This window comes from Lynx canadensis, chromosome B4, assembly GCF_007474595.2.
Source record: "Lynx canadensis isolate LIC74 chromosome B4, mLynCan4.pri.v2, whole genome shotgun sequence".
NCBI classification, from domain to species: domain Eukaryota; kingdom Metazoa; phylum Chordata; class Mammalia; order Carnivora; family Felidae; genus Lynx; species Lynx canadensis.
In genome coordinates this window covers 126,544,392-126,566,109 of record NC_044309.1, presented here as the reverse complement: position 1 = coordinate 126,566,109, position 21,718 = coordinate 126,544,392, and the positions used below count along the sequence as shown (strand labels likewise).

The window sequence follows — 21,718 nt, the reverse complement described above, 5'->3', positions numbered from 1 at the left end:
GATGCCTAAAATCAGTCCTGAAGGATGAACTGACTCAGTGAAGGATGACAGAGGGGAGGCAGTGTTCTGGGAGGAAGGCAAAGCATGTGCAAAGGCACTGAGGCACTGCCTTGCAAATCCACTGCAAGTGCATTTATGACCCCAGACAAGTCCACTCATCCCGCTGGGGCTCAGTTTCACCTTCTTCATCATAAAACATGTTCAACATGCCTGTTCTTGGAGTTCTCTCAACTTTAAATGTCCAATGATGGAAGAGTCCCTTGAAAAATCATGCTTTTGAAGTCTACTCAATGACACAGATCAACAAAACTGCAGGTACTATATGGTCCTTATTTTGTGAAATAACCAAACAACTTGGATGTAGACACAGAATATATACCCTATATGGTCATGGTGCTTATGGGTGATTCAAAGTGTCTTCTTTATTTTTTTTGTAGTTACCATGTTTTATTTAATGCATGTACATATTAGTTTTATATAGTATAAACATTCATGAAGATGATGAAACAAATTCTAGGGATTAGGGATGAGGCTTCCAAATGTTACTTCTTCTAAATCAAACCCCTTCGGTAGCAGAACAGCCTAACGAATGTGAGCACAGACCAGCACCTGACTCCAAGGGTTCAGACACTAGCTCTACAACTTTAGTTACATGACCTTAAGCAAATCAATCAACTCTAGTTAAATTCATATAACTTAAAAAAAAAAGTTTCACAAAACATACTTTACCTCATGAAAACTTTTTTTTTCCTACTGTAGTTCATTTATTAAAAATTTAGGTCACAACCCACAACGTTAGGGGTCAAAAAAACTTTTACTGGAAAGGGCCAAAGAATATTTTCAGCTGTGTGAGCCATCTGACACAGCTAATCAAAAATGCAAAAGCAGCCATAAATAATATGTAAACAAATAGGTATGGCTGTGTCCCAATAAAACTTTATAAAAACAGGCAGTGGGCCAGATTTGGCCTTTGGGGCATTGTTTGCCAATCTCTCCACTGCACTGATTTAATGGCCCATTAATGGGCTGTAACCCACAGTTTGAAAAATATTGGGATTAGAGTTGCTTTCACCTTGTGCCAGATGCAGCAATGCTCAAGTTACGAATGGATCCTGTTTTAAAACTTTGTCTCTCCAGTTAATTGTTTAGTATTCAACATGCATGTTTTCCTTCTTAGAGCCATTTACATGGGTGTTGGGATTCCAGGCCAATCCACCAAAGCCCACATACAGCACTGCAGAAAACAGGTCTCCCCCTCTCCATGTGTCCCCATTTGTCCATTGACTCTGGATTTCTCCAGGACTCAGCAGCACTGGGCTGGGCATTTGATGGGACTTTTGTGCCGGACATGATCACTGGCCTTGGGAAGATGAGGAAGTAGCATTCCTCCTCTGGGAAAATGCATTCTGCATCCCTGCTTAGGATGTCAGGAACAGTCCTTCTCTCTCCTCCTTGCTATCAAGGTTCCCAGAGTGTTAGGCTAAGGAGTCCTAATGTTGAGGCAGTATTTTGGTTCTCAGTTGTGGTGTGTAAGCCAATCAGTTGTGAGATGTGTGGCTAACAATGGTCAGAAGTACTCAACTGAACACGTGATTCACTTGTGTGTTATTTATACAAAAACAAATCAATTAGAAGAGTGTGGTGAAACTTTGTCAAATTTTGCGGCTGCCTGGAAACACTGATGACCTTACTGTGTTTAGAGAATTTCCCATATTATTAGTCCATGGTTCAAGAAGGTAGGAATTCAACTTCCCAGACTCCTTTGCAGCTAGGGTGCAGGCATATAACCCAGGCACCACTGATTTGGAAGCAAGTAGTATGACATAGATAGAACATGAAGCTGACAAGGGTGTTGGTAGAGACATTCAGCTTTCATGGGTAACTGTGACAGAGATCCTGCCAGGAGTGTTCAATGCCCAGCCTTGGTGGTATGAGGTATCTGCTGAAGCAGTCCTGGGGTACAACTTGGACACTGCTCTAGGTTGTGCAGCCCCAAAGCCTGCTTTTCTGGCTTTAACACCCATCAGAAGTCTTCTTAAGCTCTACTAAACACTTAGACTCATGGGACTATCATAAGCCACACATGGCCCAGCAGGATAGCATCAGATGTTCCTTTCAGTAGGAGTCCTTATAGCAATTCACCCATCCATCCTAGAGCTCTCTTCTGCCCGGGTGACACTCAGGTGAAAGTAGATGAGATCCACTTGGGTGACTGTGAGAACTATCATGGTTTATGAACCCCACTATCTCTTGTAGCAACTCCACAGATATAGTTTCCAAGGTCCATGCAAGGACACTGCCAATGACAAGAGCCAATGAAATCAGGGAAGCCCAAAGCTCTGGAGATTTATCAAATATTTATAGTACTAGCAGGTAAGATCAATTTTACCAATCAAGAGTTACTCTAACCATAAGCAATGCTGCTTGGTAATGTAGTTGACACTGAAATTTTTATCATATTTCCAGGAGAAAAGAGCTAGAGAATTAACACAACGTCTAATTCTGATGCGGAAGAGGAAAGGATCTACCTAAACTGGGCCTCCCAGAGGTCATCTTTCTGCTTTAAGCAGTCATAGTAGGTTTAACCTTTGCAACACAGTATTTTTACTAATAATGCTGTTTGTGTCAAGGATATCTCTGTCCACTTGCATTCTGATATACACTCCTCAGGGGGAAGGAATGAGGAAGAGTTACAACAGAGTGCTTGGAATTCTACACAACCCTGGTATGTCCACTGGAGTATGTTAACCTTAGACTATCACCTGTCATATATGCCACAGATGAGAAAGCATCAAGAACTGATGTGTTGGAGTGATCCTTTGGTAGGGTGAGTGTCTTGGAAGATGTATTCGGGTACCATTAACTTCTAATGTCTGTTATGTTTGCTTTATTAGCTCTGTTTCTTCAAGTGTAAATTCTTCATTTGTTAAGATGGTTTCATTTCTTTCAAACAGTTGGTGATTGGTGATTATATACTCATGTTTTAGGTCCAGCTTCCCTGGTAGACAGTGAACCACATCTGTTTATACAGTTCTGCTTGCAAAAGGGATTGCCTAAGTATATGTTTTTGTTTGCTTTCAGTGAGACTGGGGGAGGACAGAACTACCTAATTGTCTAGTCTTCTGGTTAAAACACATCTCTGTACCTCTCAGGCATTGCCAGCTACCTCAGGCAACAAAATAGTCCAATTTATCCTGCTATTTTTTTTTTTTTTCATTTTTTGGCCATTACTGAAATCATCCATGGCCAAACACATCTAGGAATCACTGATATTTCCAGTAATGATATAGGGGAGGAAAACCTTGTCCCAGACTTAAGATGATTCTATTTAAATTCAGTAGCCTCAGATCTGAGTTTTTTACATTTACATTAAGATGTTTACACTTATCATTACTAAAATAAATATTGCCTAATCATAAATCTTACAAAATAAACATTGCCTTATCATAAGTATATAATTATATATAAACATATAATAAAACAAATATTGCCTAATCATAAATCTTACAAAACTTATCTGGGTTTTTTGAGTAAAAATATCTGAAGTACCTGAAAGGTTTTATTTATTGATTGACAGTATGATATGTTTATTCTGACATTGAATTTAAATTATTGAAGATTCTGTCCTAGGAAAAAATTAAGTAGAATTACCTATTTCTTAGAAAATTCTTCAAAATATTGGATAAATATTGAATAAATGAAAGCCAGAAATAAAGATGACATCTGAACTAAGATTTCTTTGTAAAACATCTGATGCTCCAATACAAAACAGGCTTTGTTGATGACATTGGTTGTATTTATTTTTAACTAACTTAACAAACACTTGTTAAGCCTGTGTAATGTCCCAAAATACTATGTTGGGTTCTAGAAAAACATATAAGAGGCAGATTGTTTCCCTCAGGGAGCTTTATTATAAACTGAATTAAGGGATTAAAAAAATTAGGTCACAAACTAAGGCTGGGTACCATAATTAACAGCAATTTATTTTTTTCGATGGAATCTGAAGCTACTGTCTTCCTGGAGGCACTTGGAAGGTCAGCATTGTATTTCACAGAGCATCATAAATCTCCAGTGACCAGGCTTTGGCACATATCAGATTCAGTGATATCAAAGATTGGATTCTCCTTGATACAGAATGTTTTCCTCCTCTTCCTTCTCCATGTTGAATTTGCCAACACTTGACTTGAATAAAATTCTAAGTCTGACCTTTTAGTCTTAGACTCTACTCCATGTGGTCTGGGTCATGCCTGTCTGTCTCACTCTGGACCTCCAGCTCTTTACAGGACCTGTTCCTGGTACATGCTTCCAGTGACCCAAAGAGCTGCTCGGAAAGATTTTAGAAGCTCAAAAACTAGTCGCCAAAGTTCTGGAAAAACTTAAACTACAGAAATTTCACACTGGCACTGAGCTCCTTCAAAAACCCCGCAGTGAAAAATGAAACTATCCAAAACAAATGTAGCAACTCTAAAGCTATGCCCACATGAAAGAGTAAAATAGTGCATGTAGGCCTACTTCCAAATACTCCAGCCAAGGAAGGCTCTTTTGACAAGCAGAGATGATTTGAGGTATAAAACAATCCATATTTCAGTCAACAAATGTTTCTGGCTTTCTGCTGGGCATGGACAAAAGCAAATAATATTCAGTCCCTTTTCTGAAGAATATAGTCTAGTGAAAAACCATATAAGCACCATGGCCCTACTTGACATTGCTAGAATAAAAATAAAGAGTTAAGGAAATGTTGTTTGATTTTGGGAGTGAGGAGAGAGAAATACAGAGAGAAAAACAACTCCAAATTAGAGTCCATATCCCACTGGAAACTTCTTATTTAGAAGTTTTGGTATGGAGCTGGTGTAAACCCTTCACTGAGAACAGAAGTCATCTCTCCTCTGAAGCCCTTCCATGTGTGATTTCAGATGCTAAATGCCAAGGCCTATTCCATCAGGGAGCAGGAGAAATAGCTTTCTGTCTAGAAGAAATACACACACAGGTTTCTGCAGGGACAATGGTAACAGCATTTTGGAGGCTCCCCCTAATAAAAAGATGTATGGTATCAGCTACTCTTTTGGGGGGTGAGAGGAGAGCTCCTTTTGTGCCAGGCATGACACCAGAGTCTTAGCTACAATTTTGAATTCACTGCTTACACCAGTCCCATGAAACTTCTGTCACTCTCATTTTACAGTCAATGAGGTTCAATGAGGAAGAATGGCTTGTTCAAGGTCTCAGATAATCCAGTGAAGAAATGGGCAGAAGACATGAATAGACACTTCTCTAAAGAAGACGTTCAGATGGCCAACAGGCATATGAAAAGATGCTCAACGTCACTCCTCATCAGGGAAACACAAATCAAAACCACACTGAGATATCACCTCACGTCACTCAGAGTGGCTAAAATGAACAAATCAGGAGACTATAGATGCTGGCGAGGATGTGGAGAAACGGGAACCCTCTTGCACTGTTGGTGGGAATGCAAACTGGTGCAGCCGCTCTGGAAAACAGTGTGGAGGTTCCTCAAAAAATTAAAAATAGATCTACCCTATGACCCAGCAATAGCACTGCTAGGAATTTACCCAAGGGATACAGGGGGCACTTGTACCCCAATGTTTATAGCAGCACTTTCTTTTTTTTTTTTTTTAAATTTTTTTTCAATGTTTATTTATTTTTGGGACAGAGAGAGACAGAGCATGAACGGGGGAGGGGCAGAGAGAGAGGGAGACACAGAATCGGAAACAGGCTCCAGGCTCCGAGCCATCAGCCCGGAGCCTGACGCGGGGCTCGAACTCACGGACCGCGAGATCGTGACCTGGCTGAAGTCGGACGCTTAACCGACTGCGCCACCCAGGCGCCCCCGCAGCACTTTCAACAATAGCCAAATTATGGAAAGAGCCTAAATGTCCATCAACTGATTAATGGATAAAGAAGATGTGGTTTATTTATACAATGGAATACTACTTGGCAATGAGAAAGAATGAAATCTGGCCATTTGCAGCAACATGGTTGGAACTGGAGAGTGTTATGCTATGTGAAATAAGTCAGGCAGAGAAAGACAGATACCATATGTTTTCACTCATTATGTGGATCCTGAGAAACTCAACATAAGACCATGGGGGAGAAGAAGGGGGAAAAAAGTTACAGAGACAGAAGGAGGCAAACCGTAAGAGACTCTTAAATACTGAGAATAAACTGGGGGTGGGGGGTAGGTTGCTCTTGGTGGGCAGGAGGGGAAAGTGGGTGATGGGCATTGAGGAGGGCACCTGTCGGGATGAGCACTGGGTGTTGTATGGAAACCAATTTGACAATAAATTTCATATTTTTTTTTTTTAAAAAGGTCTCAGATCCAGAAGAAGCAGGGCTGGAATGCAAAGCCAAAGCATCCCAAAGCCAAAGGTCAGCCTAGTTTCCAAATCCATATTCTTTCCAGAGGACCAAAGTAACACAACTCAAAAAATGTCAAGTTCCACTCGGCATTTTGTGATGACCTCTGAAAAACCAACCAAAGAAGAAGGGAAAGACGGAGACAGAAGTGATTCCATAGCATTTTGGGCCATGTTCTCTTTACTCTGTTCTCCCTCAAAGTTCACGCATCTTCACATCTTGTCCCAGAAAGTCTGGAAACCTCAGAAGGTCTCCCAGACTTATAGCCACTCCAGCTACACTCTGAATTCTGAAAGGGATTCCAGAAGAGAAGGTGGAAGCCGTGTAAGGGAAGATGTAATGGGGCCATGCACGGGTGTTGTGTAGGGGCAGGGAGTACATCACATGATGAGATTCCTATTCTAGAAGTTTCAGTCTGATGGCTATGAGGACGATGGAGCTGGTCAGAGGATATTAAGCCTTACATCCTGGGAGACCATTTAGAAATCCAATGCAGTACAGAAGTAAGAGGGAACAAGGTACCCAACCACACAGTGGCAGCAATCTGGGAAGGAAGGGAGAGAGCAATGAGAGATGTTGCAGGTGCGGCATCAGTAACACACGTTGACCAGTGGCTGCAGGACGGGGTGAGGGGGAGGAAAGAGTGTGGGGCGAGGCCCACTTTTCTGGGTTGGTGGTGATGCCACCCTTAGAGATGAGGGAGAAAGGAAGGACAGCTGGTTTCAGAGAAAAGATGATAACTTCAGATGTGGGGTAGTTGTGAGCACGCACAAAGGGACATGTTCCACGGGCAGCTAGGTCGATGGGTTCATTCGTTCTCTCTACAAAAATTTACTGACTCCCCACCTAGCACCAGATGTTGAGCTTGGCATTAGGTGTGGAGGGACAACCAGAACAGATGTGTTCTCTGCCCTCATGAAGCTGACGGGCAATAAACGAACACGTAACGAAATTATGATTATCAACTGTAGTAAGTGTTATGTGGAAAAGAATAAGGTGTGATGAGAAGAACCAGTCTAAGAGTGTGAGACTTGATGGGGAAACTGAGGCTGACTAGGACGAGGAGGTTCTGGAGCTCAGAGGAGGTGCTGTCTAGCTGGAGTTGGAAGGGAGTCATCTGGGGGTCAAGTGCATGTTGGCAGGAGGTAAGTCAGAGATGCTCACTGTCCCACAGGCTGTCAGGGGGGTATGCCTAAGAGCTAGATGCTCCACAGGCCGAGGCTGCTGGCTCCCATTCTCTCAGCACTAAGGTTGCACATTCACAGAAAGCACTCCTGGTGTCTCTGACTGAAGTTATTTTCTGCCCAGGGACAAGGAGCATTTGGCCCCCTGAATTCGGGCATCTTCGGCATGTGGAAATACACGTAGGGTACCCACTGATTTGGCCTAGACCGTGGGATGCCTGATGAAGCTAACTCCAAACTGGATTGAAATATTCATGCTAACTTGAGATTCTTAAAAACAAAACAGGAACAAAAACTCAGCAACTTTTGTCTAACTCGTGCTCCATTCTCTTCCCTGAAATGAAAGCCAAGAGACATGGTTGTAAAAGGAAGCCCAAGGAAGCCCCAGTCCATTCCTGCAGCAGCAAAGCAGCCAATGAGCATTTCAAAATTGCTTGGAACCATTTAACAGAGAAAAGAAAACTGCATTGAGTCCACCAAAATGCAGATAGTATCTACAACAGAAGCAAAAGTGAACCTTTACTGAGCATTTACCGTGTGCTGGGCACTGTTCAATTCACTCACTCCTCCAACAGCCTTATGAAGGACTTACTTTTGGTAGCCGCATTTTTCAGATGAAGAAACTGAGGCATGGATAGGTTAGGGTGCTTTCCCAAGGCCCTCCCCCTCCTCTGACTTTTAATTGGAAGAGCCAGGATTTGAACCCACTCTCTGGATCACTGAGCCCACTCTCTTAACCACTCTTTTGATAAATGGGTCACTACTAGAGTAGTTGCAGCAAACAGGCTCATGTGGAAGCAGGGCCCGACTTGTGAGGCGCTGTGGGGAGATGGGCTCTGTGGGGTGTTCCCAGTGTGGTTTCTGATACTCTGCCTCTGAGAGGGTGAAACCGTCCTGGGGCTTTCCAGACAGAAGGGGACCTGGGAACAACTTAGTTCAGCCACTGGTTTACAGAAAGGGAAGTTGAGGCACAGAGAAGTGGAGGGACTGTGCTTGGGAGGGTCAGAAGCTGTGTCTGAGGAAGTGTCCCCTCCCTGGAAGCCCTCCCTTCTTCCCTTTCCCTTAATTCTGCTTGAGCCAGCCAGTCTCCTGGCCACCTCAGGACCCACTTCAGCTGAGCAGGTGTTTACGGTTCCCCAAGGGAGTCCCCAGGGCAGCCAGGAGGAAATGAAGACACCTCCCACCCAAGGAGCTGGTCTCCCCCAAAGCTGCCTTCACAAGGGAGCCACCCTGCACAGCAGAGTCCCTTACGCCTTCAGAATCTGCAAATCCACCTTTCTGACCCAGGCCGTTTTTAACCCAAACTGGATCAACCCTATGCAAACCCATTTCAAAGACCCCACCTGGGTCTCAGACACCCCTTAGAGCACAAGATTCCAACCTGGACCCCTCCAGCGAGTTTCTGGGCACTGTGCAGTTGTGACCACCAGCATGGCTCCCCTCTTGTACCCTTCTGCCACTCTGGAGAAAGCACCCACCCACTGCAAGGTGGTGCTGGCCAGAGGAGCTCCTCTCTTTGGCCATCCGGAGCCAAGGCAGATCTTACCTTTCCACCTGGAGGTTGACTTTGGAAGGCTCCACGTTGGGATTTTCCCATTCCATTTGCGGGCAGTGCATGAAATAGCAAAGGGTGTACAGGGCCTCTGGCTCCCAGTAGAGCGCCCCCTGCTTGTGGTGCAGGGGGGTGCCGTTGCCATGGTGCTTGGCATTGAGGGGCTGCAGGTGATGCATTGCTCGGGACACCAGGTCACCTGTGGACAGAAGTAAGATTTCAGATCCTTGTCAAGGCAGTCATGACTTGCAGAGAAGATGTGCTGAACATCTCTGCAGAGATTCCTTTTATTAAAAAAAATTCTTAATGTTTATTTTTGAAAGAGAGAGAGAAAGAGAGAGGGAGAGAGAGAGAACAAGTGGGGGAGGGGCAGAGAGAGAGGGGGAGACAGAATCCAAAGCAGTCTCCAGGCCCTGAGCTGTCAGCACAGAGCCCGATGCAGGGCTCGAACCCACAAACTGCCAGATCACCATGAGCCAAAGCCAGATGCTTAACTGACTGAGCCACCCAGGCGCCCCTCTGCAGAGATTTTTAATCCTGGGACTCCCTCATTCAACTGGAGTGGTCCTCTGGGACCTCCAGGTCTCACATCGAGTGGAGAGGAAAGCATCTGTTCAGTCACCACATGACTGTCCCTGCTTGCCAGGTTTGGGCTGCACTTGAAGCACAGAGGGCTGCTAAGATAATTAGAGTCCTGCCCTTCTGGAACCCACTGCTTCTAACAAGGCACAGGAAGCCCTTTGTGTACATCACCTTGGGACACACCTTCTGTCACATCCTTTGCTGTAGCCAGTACTGTCTTCCCTGCAGTCACAAGTATGGTCATGGACTACACTGTCTCTTGCCTCTGAGCCTGTGCACATGCTATTTCCTCTATCTAGAATATTCTTTTTCTCCTCCTCTCCAGGCTAATTCCTACTGATCATCCAGGTATGAGCTTATGTATTAACTTCTCAAGGAAGTCCTCCTGGAATCTCCCTCACTCCCTTGTGTGTTTATCACACTGTACTTTCTTATCACAGCATTTAGAGCACTGTGTTAGGATTGCCATTTCTTTGTCAGTCTTTCCCAGTGATAGAAACTCAGTCTTAAATGACACTTACTATATTGTACTTCAATTAATCCTCACAGCACCCTAAAGTGGGTACCTTCATATACCCATTTTACAGATAAGGAAACAGAGGCCCAAAGAGGTCAAACAACTTTTCGAGGGTACACGGCAGCCATACATGGCAGAGCCAGGATTTGAACTCAGGTAGTCTGGCTCCAGAATCCACGCACTGAACCATGCTCCTTGAGGGCGGGGGGCTTTGTCTTACTCTTCCCAGCACTAGCAAGTCCTGGGAACACTCTAGTCTTTCCCCTGCTTTCTCCAAAGGGAAGGAGTCTTCTCCTTCATCAGACCAATCTGCATGCCCCCAGGCTGGCCGCACAGGGAGGATCTTCCTGTGGGGAGGCTGGCTGGGTCTGGAATTCCTGTCTTTTCTAGGCTGAGATGGTGTTCCCCAAACTTGGGCCATTTTATACCACCTTCTCAAGTGCAACTACATCCAAGCATCATCTGTGCCATCATTTACTTAATTTTATTTATTTTTTTTTCAACGTTTATTTATTTTTGGGACAGAGAGAGACAGAGCATGAACAGGGGAGGGGCAGAGAGAGAGGGAGACACAGAATCGGAAACAGGCTCCAGGCTCTGAGCCATCAGCCCAGAGCCCGATGCGGGGCTCGAACTCACGGACCACGAGATCGTGACCTGGCTGAAGCCGGACGCTTAACCGACTGCGCCACCCAGGTGCCCCTCATTTACTTAATTTTAAATGGATTCATTTAGTTTTTTTAAGTATGGGTCTGAAGGAAATGTTCTGTCACTTATAAATGGATGATCAGTATCACTTGCCATAAACACAAGATCACTATAAAAGTTAATTCAACGAAAACAAAACCATATAATTAATTTATAGCTGAATTCTCATACTGGTTTTTTTTTTGTTATAAACAACAAGTGTTAGAGAAGTGTTAGGGGTTCTTACCAAATAGAGCCTTTCTTCTTGAAGCAAGGAGAATTAAAATAGAATTTTTCATTTTTTATTTTTTCCTCCAAATTTTTATTTAAATTCTAGTTAGTTAACATATAGTGTAATATTGGTTTCAGGAGTAGAATTCAGTGATTCATCAATTACATACAACACCTGGTGCTCCTCACAAGTGCCCTCCTTAATACCCATCCCCCATCTAGCCCATCCCCCACCCACCTCCCTCCATCAACCCTTAGTTTGTTCTCTATCATTAAGAGTCTCCCATGGGAAAAAAAAAAATCTCTTAGGGTTTGCTTCTCTCTCTCTCCTTTTTTTCCCTGCCCATATGTTCATCTGTTTTGTTTCTTAAATTCCACATATGACTGAATAAAATAGAATTTAAAAGGATCACTCCATGACCCATGTTATTGAATGTACTTCTCTGTTCCACTCATCCAGTAGCATGTGTTGCACACTTTGGGAAACACTCAACTAATATATTTGTGATGATTAATTTTATGTGTCAACTGGGTGAGCCTATGGTACCCAGTTGTTGGATTAAACAGTAATCTGTAGGTTGCAGTGAAGGTATTTTTCACATTAACCTTTAACATTTAAATCAGTAAGTTCTGAGAAAAGCAGACTATCTTCCAAAATGTGGGTGGCGAGCCTCATCTAATCAGCTGAAGGCCTTAAGAGAAAAGATGTTGAAGAAGGAATTCTGCTCTCACACTCAAGACTGAAACATCAACTCCTGCTGGAATTTACTGTCCCTCTACTCTGTCCAGGAACCCCCAGTAAGGGAAGGAGACTGTCTTCCCCATTCCCAATCCTTCACTGCCCAGTTGAAACCAGGCCTGCAGAGTCTATCACTTCTTTGTCATCCAGCTGTACCTTTTAACATGACACTTCGACCTAAAGTCCAAAGCCAAGAAAGTGAGGCCACTCCCTCAAAAGATTGACAAGAGGGCCATTTATCCCCCTTAGGGGAGTCAACTATGGAGATGAGGTCTCAGCTAAGGGTAGAAATGGCAAATATTCCCCTTTCCATTCCATGTCCATGGCAGACATGGTTAATCAATTGCAGAGCTCTCATGCACTAAGTGTAGATGTAGCCTCTAAATCCTTCTTGAGACAAGATTCCAAGTGGCCACTATTTCTTATAGGGGTTTTCAGAGGAAAAGAAACTTCCATGTTGTCAGAGTCCTGAGGCCTTAGCAGGTCAACCTAACCAGAGTACAACCCACTACGCTTAACGTCTGGACAGCAAGCAGATGCAGGGGTTGAACAGAGAGTAGTGGGGGGGTCGCTTCCTTACTCTCCCCTGCATCTTGCCATGCCTAGCTCAGAGCCTGACCCCCTGTCTCCATCCATTCCCCACAGCAGGAAAATATGCCCAAGAAACTGGAAAAAAAAAAAAAAAGAGTCAGAGAAGGAAATTCTCTTTTAGAAGTAGGTGGACAGGGAAGACCCCAAAGGGACCTGCAGGTGGAAAATATGGAGAACCAGTGCTCAAAGTTAGGTAGGAGGCAGGGGAAGGGATTCAAATCCCAGCTCTGCCACTCCTCTGTGTACAGCCCAGCAAGTTGCTCAACCTCTCTGGTGGGAAGTGATACGCCCCCATCAGGTGGTTGTGAGGGTCACACGCAGAATGAGGAAATGCCTGGCACACTGTTGGCACCAAATAAACAGCTCTCTTAGGCTCACTGCTCTTCCTTCTCTCTGGATGGCGAGATCGGGAAGGTGTGTGCCTGGGACATGCAGGGACAGTCCAGCCCATGCCCTGACCCAGTGCCTGACTTGCAGCTTCATGCTGGGGTTGACATCATTAGGAATCAATGCTACAAAGCTGCTCACCCCAGGCATGTGTTTGGGGTGCAGTTAGGTCCTTAACTGCTTCTTCTTCCCTCTTCTCTCTACCCTTTCATCTTTTAGAAACATGCTCCTCGGGAGGGAGGGAAAAAGGAAGCCAGGAGCCTGCTTCTAGGCTGGTCATGTCAGTCTGTCTCGTAAGGGGCGGCTCTAAGCACTGGCAATGTAAGAGCCCAGTTGGCCAATGCTGAGCAGGAGTCTGGAAGAAAACAACAGATTGGCAGGTCCAGGGTGGGATTGGGCACAATGACAATGTGTTGACTTTTCTGATGAGGAGGATGATATGAGGTAGATGGAGGTGGCAGCAGAAGTGGGAACCACGATACATTGAGAACCTGCTACCAGGCCACTTATACACTTTCCAGTTTAATTATATAAGAACCATATGGGACACACACCCACTTCAGAGATGGGAAAATCAAGGCAAGGGGCAATTGGCCCAGGTGTCACTCAGGAAGTAGCAGGCTGTGACTCCAACTAGGCCTCCAGGGCTCATGTTCTTTGTCACTACACCACAGTCCCTCCATAAAGGCACTTATCTAGAATCTACCTCAGGGCGTGGCCTTTGAAAAACTCTGGTGAAGTGTTTGAAGGCTAAATCCCAAGTCTCCCAAAACATATGCCATTGCGGAGTCCATGGGCCGGGGCTCAGGAGATTGGTCAGCCTCTGCTGACAGAGTAGAGCTTCCAGCTGAGGGGTCTCAGAGTCCGACTGGTCTGCAGGAGGGTGTGGGGGCTGATGGGTCAATCCGCATAAATGACCCCGCAGCCTCTTGGAAGATAAATTGCCCTAAGGGAAGAGAGCCTGGAGGGGCACATAAGTAACCAGCAACGTATAGGCAGGAAGCTGGTTATGGAACCAACAGAAGCCTGGTCTCTCAGATCAGAATTCCAGCCCAGGCGATGGCAGAGCTGAAAGAGCTTTTCTTGGAAAGCTGTGAAAGTGGGTAGAAGCCACGCAGCTGGGCTCTGCGGCCAGAGGATGAGGCTCTGATGGGCAACAGCAGACAGACATTTGGTGCTCCTGTGGGCATGACACTTCTGATAGTTTTATACACATGATACCCTTTAGGTGCCACACAACCCAATGAGGTAGGTCCTGATAGCGTATCTATTTTACAATTGAGGAAGCTGAGTCCAGGGAAATCATTTGGCTAAGTCACACTGCTACTGAGTGCAAGAACTGAGCTTCAAACCACTGTGATTTGGGCCTCTTAGCCACTATATCACACTGCCTCCATGATGGTAGGAGAGAAGGGGTCTTCATTCACTGGTAGCTCATCAGGAGCTCCAGAGATCATGGCTGACTTGGATACACCCAGAATTTTGGCAGAAAAGCTTAGCCCATGTTTAACTGGCATCTGTCAGTAACCACATCCTTGGTGGGCACAGAGTGGGGACAAGCACAGAGGCCATGGCAGACAGGGTCAATGGCCAGCAGCTTTGGAAAGTATTGCAGACTTCCCAGTTCTGCCCTTGGCTGTGATGTCAGGGTCCTTAAAGGTGGCCCTAGCTGTGGGCAGGGGCACAGTGTGAGGTTTCACACAGATTCATGGGAGGCCAAGATTTCAGAGTGAGCCACAGCAAGGCCAGAGGAAGGGATGGCTATATGTGAGATGCTACCTGGGGACTCTCAAAAACTGCTGGGTGATTCTGTTGCCTCTGGTGATGTGTCTAGTAAGAAGTTGTTATGGCCAAGGTCAAAGAGGCTGCTGCCTGTATTCTCCCCTAGGACTTTGATGGCTTCCTGTCTCACATTTAGGCAGAGGAAAGGGAAACAAAGGCAAAAATGAACTATTGGGACCTCATCAAGATAAAAGTCTTCTGCATAGTGAAGGGAACAACAAAACTGAAAGGCAGCTTAAGAACGGGAGAAGATATTTGCAAATGACATATCTGGTAAAGGGTTAGGATCCAAAATCTATAAAGAACTTATCAAACTCAACACCCCAAAAAACAAAGAATCCAGTGAAGAAATGGGGAAAAGACATGAATAGACAACGTTTTCAAAGAAGACATCCAGATGGCTAACAGACACATGAAAAGATGCTAAGCATCACCCAACATCAGGGAAATACAAATAAAAACCATGAAGAGATACCACCTCACACCAGTCAGAATGGCTAAAATTAACAACACAAGAAACAACGAGTGTTGGTGAGGATGTGGAGAAAGGGGAACCCTCTTGCACTGTTGATGGGAATGCAAACTGGTGCAGCCACTCTGGAAAACAGTATGGAGGTTCCTCAAAAAGCTAAAAATAGAACTATCTTATGACACAGCAATTGCACTATTAGGTATTTACCCAAAGGATGCAAAAATACAGATTCGAAGGGGCACATGCACCCCAATGCTTATAGAAGCACTATCAACAATAGCCAAACTATGGAGAGAGCCCAAATGTCCATAGACTGATGAATGGATAAAGAAGACTGTGGTATGTATATACACTGGAGTATAACCCAGCCATCAAAAAGAATGAAATCCTGCCATTTGTAACAACATGGATGGAGCTAGAGTCTAAGCAAAATATGTCTGTTAGAGAAAGACAAATACCATATGATTTCCCTCATATGTGGAATTTAAGAAACAAAACAGATGAACATATGGAAAGGGGTAAAAAAGAGAGAGGGAAACAAACCACAAGAGACTCTTAATGATACAGAACAAACTGAGGGTTGATGGAGGGAGGTGGGTGGGATATGGGCTAGATGAGTGATGGGTATTAAGAAGGGCACTTGTTGTGAGGAGCACTGGGTGTTGTATGTAAGTGATGAACCACTGAATTCTACTCCTGAAACCGATATTGCACTGTATGTTAACTAACTAAAATTTAAATAAAAAGTTTTAAAAAACCCACAAAAACCTATTGGGTGAACTTTTCAGAGATGCTGGATTTCCAGTGAGTTTGCACTTAAGAGGCAGGGTCTGAGGGCCCCCCTCACTCCCAGGGGGGGTGCAGGTGGAAGGACTTGGGCTCCCCAATAACTGACTCAGCACATCACTCACAGCCTTCAGGAGGAAAGCTGGGCTGCAAACAACAGGGGGGGAGTAGGGGGGAAGAAATGAAGGGAGAAAGGCCCCCATTAGGAAAATCTGAGGAGCATTTCTGTTTCTAAATCGTAGGATGCATGGTAACCTCTGGAAGGAGAACAGTAAACTGCTGGGTGCTTGGCCAAAGAACCAAAGACCCAGAGACTCTGAGAGTTGGGTGTGGCCTCCAAGCTGATCCTGGGTGTCCTCCTGGGTGTCATCTCTGTAGCATCCAGCGTGGGAAATGTCACTGTCACTATTGTTACAAACAGTAGTAACAGGTGCCATTCACTGAGCACCTACATTGGGCCAGGGACAGTGAGTAAGCACCTCACAGGCACTGTTTCTAATCTTCATGTGCTCTGCAAAGCATGTGTTATGTTAGACCAGTTTTACAGCACTAATCTGCAGCTGGGGGGATTTTGCCTCCCAGAGGACACTTGTCAAAGTTTGGAGACATTTTTGGTTGTCATACCCAAGGGCCTGATACTTGGTATCCTATGGATAGAGATCAGGGATGCTGCTAAACATCCTACAATGGACAGGACAGTCCCCACAACAAAGAACTTAGCTCCAAATGTCAATAATGCCAAGGTTCAGAAATCTTATTTTACACATAAGGAAACTGAGGCAGAGACAAGAGTCCAATCTGGGTCTATCTGACTCTAATGCCTGTGCCCTCACCCTACATCCTACTCTTCTTCCAGAGACGGCCCAATGCAGCTGTGGTCAGCTCCAAGTCCATACCGAGGCAATCCGGTTAATGAATGCTCCATGCCCTGATTGAGTAATTCCATTTCTGGGAATCCTTCCCAGTGTTAGAACCCAAAATGCAGCAAATCTTTATGCACAAGGATTTTCACCCAACCTTCTTTATGGGATCCAAAATTTGACAAAGAAATGTATGTTTAAAAATAGCAGCATGGTTAAATAAGCTCTGGTACATCCATGTGATGAAATAATAAATGGATGCAGTCATTAAAAATGTTTACACAGAACTGAAATAACACAAAAAAAATACTCCTGTTAAGTAAAGTTGAAAAACAAATGAAATTCACAATCGCATACTGTGAGATCAGGATTATGTTATTTATTTATATTTTATTTATCATTATTATTATTATTTTTTTAATTTATTGTCAAGTTAGCTAATATACAGTGTATACAGTGTGCTCTTGGTTTTGGGGGTAGATTCCCGTGATCGCTGACATACATCACCCAGTGTTCATCCCAACAAGTGCCCTCCTGAATGCCCATCACCCATTTTCCCCGCCCTCCATCAACCCTCAGTTTGTTCTCCGCATTCACAAGTCTCTTATGGTTTGCCTCCCTCTCTGGTTGAAACTATTTTTTCCCCTTCCATTCCCCCATGGATTATGTTATTTAAAAACTCTGCACTGAGTAAACATCAAAAGAAAAAAAACCCAACACTCCAAACAACCTCCAAAATATTGACCAAAGATTTCTCTGTCTAGTGGGATTGTGGGTGGCATTCCCTTCCGACTTGTCTATAGTTTCTGAATTTTGAGTTACGGCATGCATGACTTGGCATTATCAGGATAATAAGCTTACCAAGGTGATATGTTTTCTTTCGTATACCTTCCATCTACGTCAGGCTGGAGTATCATCTTTCCATACATCTTTCTCAAAAGCTCTCATGAAAAGTTCAGAACAAGAAAACTCACAAGGGAATGAAGAAGAGAAGGTCCATGATTTGGACCCCTGTACCACCCTTCTAGTTCCCCAAGATGCTGGGGCACCTCTGACCTTGGTTGGACTAACCGTCTCCTCTGAGCATCATTTAGCTAGCCCTGCACTTCCAGGTTCCTTGTTTTTGCTCCTCTTTTCTCACCTTGGAGTGCCCTTTCCCTCATTCTCTCAACTACTGAAGACCTTTAAGCTGTGACCAAGTATTACTTCTTCCATGCAGCTCTCCAGGATGCACCCAGTCAGAATCCCCCGTGTACCCACAATACCTGCTAATAAAGTCTAACATGTTACTTGTTTCTGTCATGTTTCATGGTTAATTGTTTGCACGGTATGCTTTCCCTACTGAGCCTCAAGAGCAGAGACTGTGCTTCATTCATTGTCCTGTTCCTGGAGGGGCAGAATGTGTGGTGGCTAAAAACATGCTGTCTGGACTCAGACTGCCTGAGTCTGAGCCTCCAATGTGCCACTAACTAGTTGCATGACTTTGGGTGAGTTATTTAACCTCTCTGTAAATGGGGATTTTTATAAACTAATGGATTTATTGGGTGGATAAAAATAGTACCTACCTTATAATATTAAATGAAGTAATGCATATAAATCACTTAAAACACTTGAAGTCTAGCATATCCTAAGTGCTTAATAAATATTCAGCACTATTTATTTTTTCTTATCACCATCACCATTGCCATCATCATCATATCACCATCACCACCATCATCGCCACCATTACCATCACCCTTACTACCATCATCTTCATCACCACCATCACTTCCATCATTAATGTCATCATCATCATCATCACCATCACCACACCATAACACCACCATTACCATCATCATCGCCACCATCACCACCATAATCACCACTACCATCACCATCATCACCACCACCACCATCATCACCACCACCATCATCACCACCATAATCACCACTACCATCACCATCATTACCACCACCATCATCACCACCACCATCATCACCATTACCATCACCATTGTCACCATTACCATCATCGCCATCATCACCACCATAATCACAACCACCATCATCACCATTACCATCACCATCATCACCACCACCAACCATCATCACCACCACCATCATCACCATTACCATCATCATTGTCACCATCATCACCATAATCACAACCACCATCATCACCACCACCATCATCATCGCCACCATCACCACCATAATCACAACCACCATCATCACCATTACCATCATCGCCATCATCACCACCACCATCACTTCCATCATTATCGTCATCATTATCATCACCATCAACATCATCAGCCTAGTTCCTGACTGGAGGCCCTAAGGTCATCTCTGAGGAGGTCTGGCCACGGGAGATGGAATTGGCACAAGTATTCTGCAATCGCTAGCCCCATCTCAACCACTACCCTACACGTATGTAGAGCACATATCTGCTGCTTCACCTGTCAGCTTCAGGAACTGAAAATAACAAACACACTTGTCACTAGCTGCTCTAAGTTTGGGCAGCTGCAGTTGGTTCCAGAAACCTTATAGAATTCACTTATAACCAGGTTTCTCAAATGTCAGCCATGGGGGAACACCATCAGGACTTCTCTCATATCTGTGGGCTGCAGGTACAATTTATCTACTTAATGTTTTTCTTTAAATTAGCTCATTCTTTCACTCATTGTAAAAGGAAGCTTCATATCAGTGCCATAAATGGAAAACCAATATTTTTCTAGCACTCATGAAAAATTCATAGCAATTAAAAATAAAAAGTGTTTTGTGTATCACCTATGATCATCTCCTGTCCCACCCTTGGGAAATGCTGCTGCAACCTGCCAGACTCAGGTTATCAGAGAAGCTCCCACTAGCCATCCCCCTGCATGCCAGATGTGACCTCCCAGGACAAAGGGCTATACATTCCAATGGCAGGCTTCTTTTGAACAGAAGACAGCAATGGAGACAGCAACTTCACCTTCTTCCTTCCGCTCTGTCTCATCCACACTCAGCTGCCACTTACTACAGTATGTTTTCAAAACATCCTATAACCCTGGGAGAGAAAGTATCGTCACCCTTTTTCCATAGATGATAAAACCAGAGATCAGAGTGACCAAGTCACTTGCCTTATGTTACACAGCATGGAGGAGAAAACAAAGGCATTCTCCAGCATCATAAACTGCTGTTTAACCTGCCTCACCAAAACCCCTTCCCTTGAAAATGAAAGAATGAAAAGACCACGTGTAATCCAAGTCATTAGATGCAACAGAAGACTGAACTCTGGATTCAGCAGGAAACTTACCATTCATTCACTCATTCATTCCATCAAATATTTAGTGAGTCCTACTGTGTGCCAGGCATCGTTCCAGTCCCTAAGGATATAGTGATATTAAAACAAAAATCTCTCAGCTGTCATGGGTTTACAGTTTTAGTGGCGTGGACAGAAAATACATAAATAAACATACAGTATGTCAGGTGGTAATAAATGCCATGAAGAAAATTGAAGCGGGAAGAGTGTATACAGAGCAGTCGGGGAGGGGGAGGCGGGTGGTCACAGGAGGACCTCTCTGAGGAAGTGACATTTGAGCAGAGGCCTGAATAAAGTGACAGAGGAGCTTTGTGAATATCAGGGGAAGAGCTTTACAGGCTGAAGGGGCAGCAGTGCAAAGGCCCTGTGGTGGAGTGGAGTATTTGAGAAATACCAAGAGGCCACTGGCCACTTTGCTACCTGAAAGGGTCACAGGTGCACCCCAGGGGCTAGAGGCAGCACGACTCTCTGAAAAGAGCCCAGCTACATTCCAAACAAGGAGAGAAACCCTCTTGTCCAAGCAAAAAGGACTGAGCTTTTTTTTCTTTCTAGTGATACTGAGGAGAGATAACCCAGAAACTCTTTTTACTCACTGTTGTAAATTAATGGCCCCATTTTGACTGCCTCATTGAGTGGAAGCGACAAGTTCACAGTTTAGTGTGAAAAGACAATAAAAAGAGGCATTTTACAATGAGGCTCTCATTTTCTCCCCTTTAAACCACAGAAAGCAAACACTGTAATTAATGACTGTCCAATGGGGTTTCATTGAGAGCTTGTGGCTAAGGCTGGGACATCAGGCAGAAGAAATGAGGTAAGACCTCAGAGGACACAAATGTGGCATTGAATGGAGCCAAATGCAGAGTCAAGCTGATTCAAAAGTAAGAAGATCCAGGACTTCTGCTTTTCCCATGGCCTTACTAGGAGAGACCGGATGGACCCAATTCCCTCAGATCTGCTCACTGGTTCAGGGAAGGAGTGCCTGAAGGAACTGCCCACCAGTCTCTAGGTCAACTGTGATGTTCAGTGCATCACCGTGTAAATTTTCTAGGGCTCAAGGTTAAAAAAAAAATCCCAGCCTGTGTTAGTTTGGGGGTCTCTTAGCATCCTAATTTAGCTTTGTGCTCAAATATTTTAGACACACGTAGGTTTAGTTCCAGGTCTCTGAGATCAAAATCCAGTTCCATAGAATATTTAATATTCGAGTGGACCTTCATCAGGAGTTCCCCTCATTTTCTCCAGATCTTTTTCTCACAGACTCATTCGCTGTGTGCCATCCCGTTATTCACTGACATGCGACAGCGATTTCCCACACTAGGAGTGATGTGTTAGGTGTTCGTGATGTGAAGCTGAATTGGAACACAGTGAATCAAGGCAGAGAAAGAAAAAACTGGGTTTGAATTACCACTGCCACTTACCAGCTATGTGGCCTTGGGCAAGACACATATCCTTCCAAGTCTCAGTTTCTTATCTGTGAAATGGGAATACCTTTAATCTATTTCAGACACTTGGCACACGGTAGGTGCTCCAGAAAGAGTGGACGTGTTTTTGCCCCAAGCCATAATAGGCTGGACAAAGATAAGTGCTCTGGACATCCTGATTGACCAAGTTCTGAATTTTAATGTGATGCTCTGAAGCTATAGGCAGGGTCTGAAGCTATAGGGGGAAGTCTCAGCCCGCAGGGTGGTCCCCATCT

General features: G+C 44.4%; 1 protein-coding gene across 1 annotated transcript in view; it reads right to left on the bottom strand.

Moving 5' to 3' along the window:
- Positions 1-21,718, bottom strand: part of BTBD11 (BTB domain containing 11) — a 315,533-nt gene that overhangs the window by 107,661 nt on the left and 186,154 nt on the right. Inside the window, exon 3 of the mRNA XM_030320460.1 lies at positions 9,103-9,307. Within this exon, the coding sequence (XP_030176320.1) occupies positions 9,103-9,307 (205 nt within the window). The remainder of the gene's footprint in view (positions 1-9,102; positions 9,308-21,718) is intronic.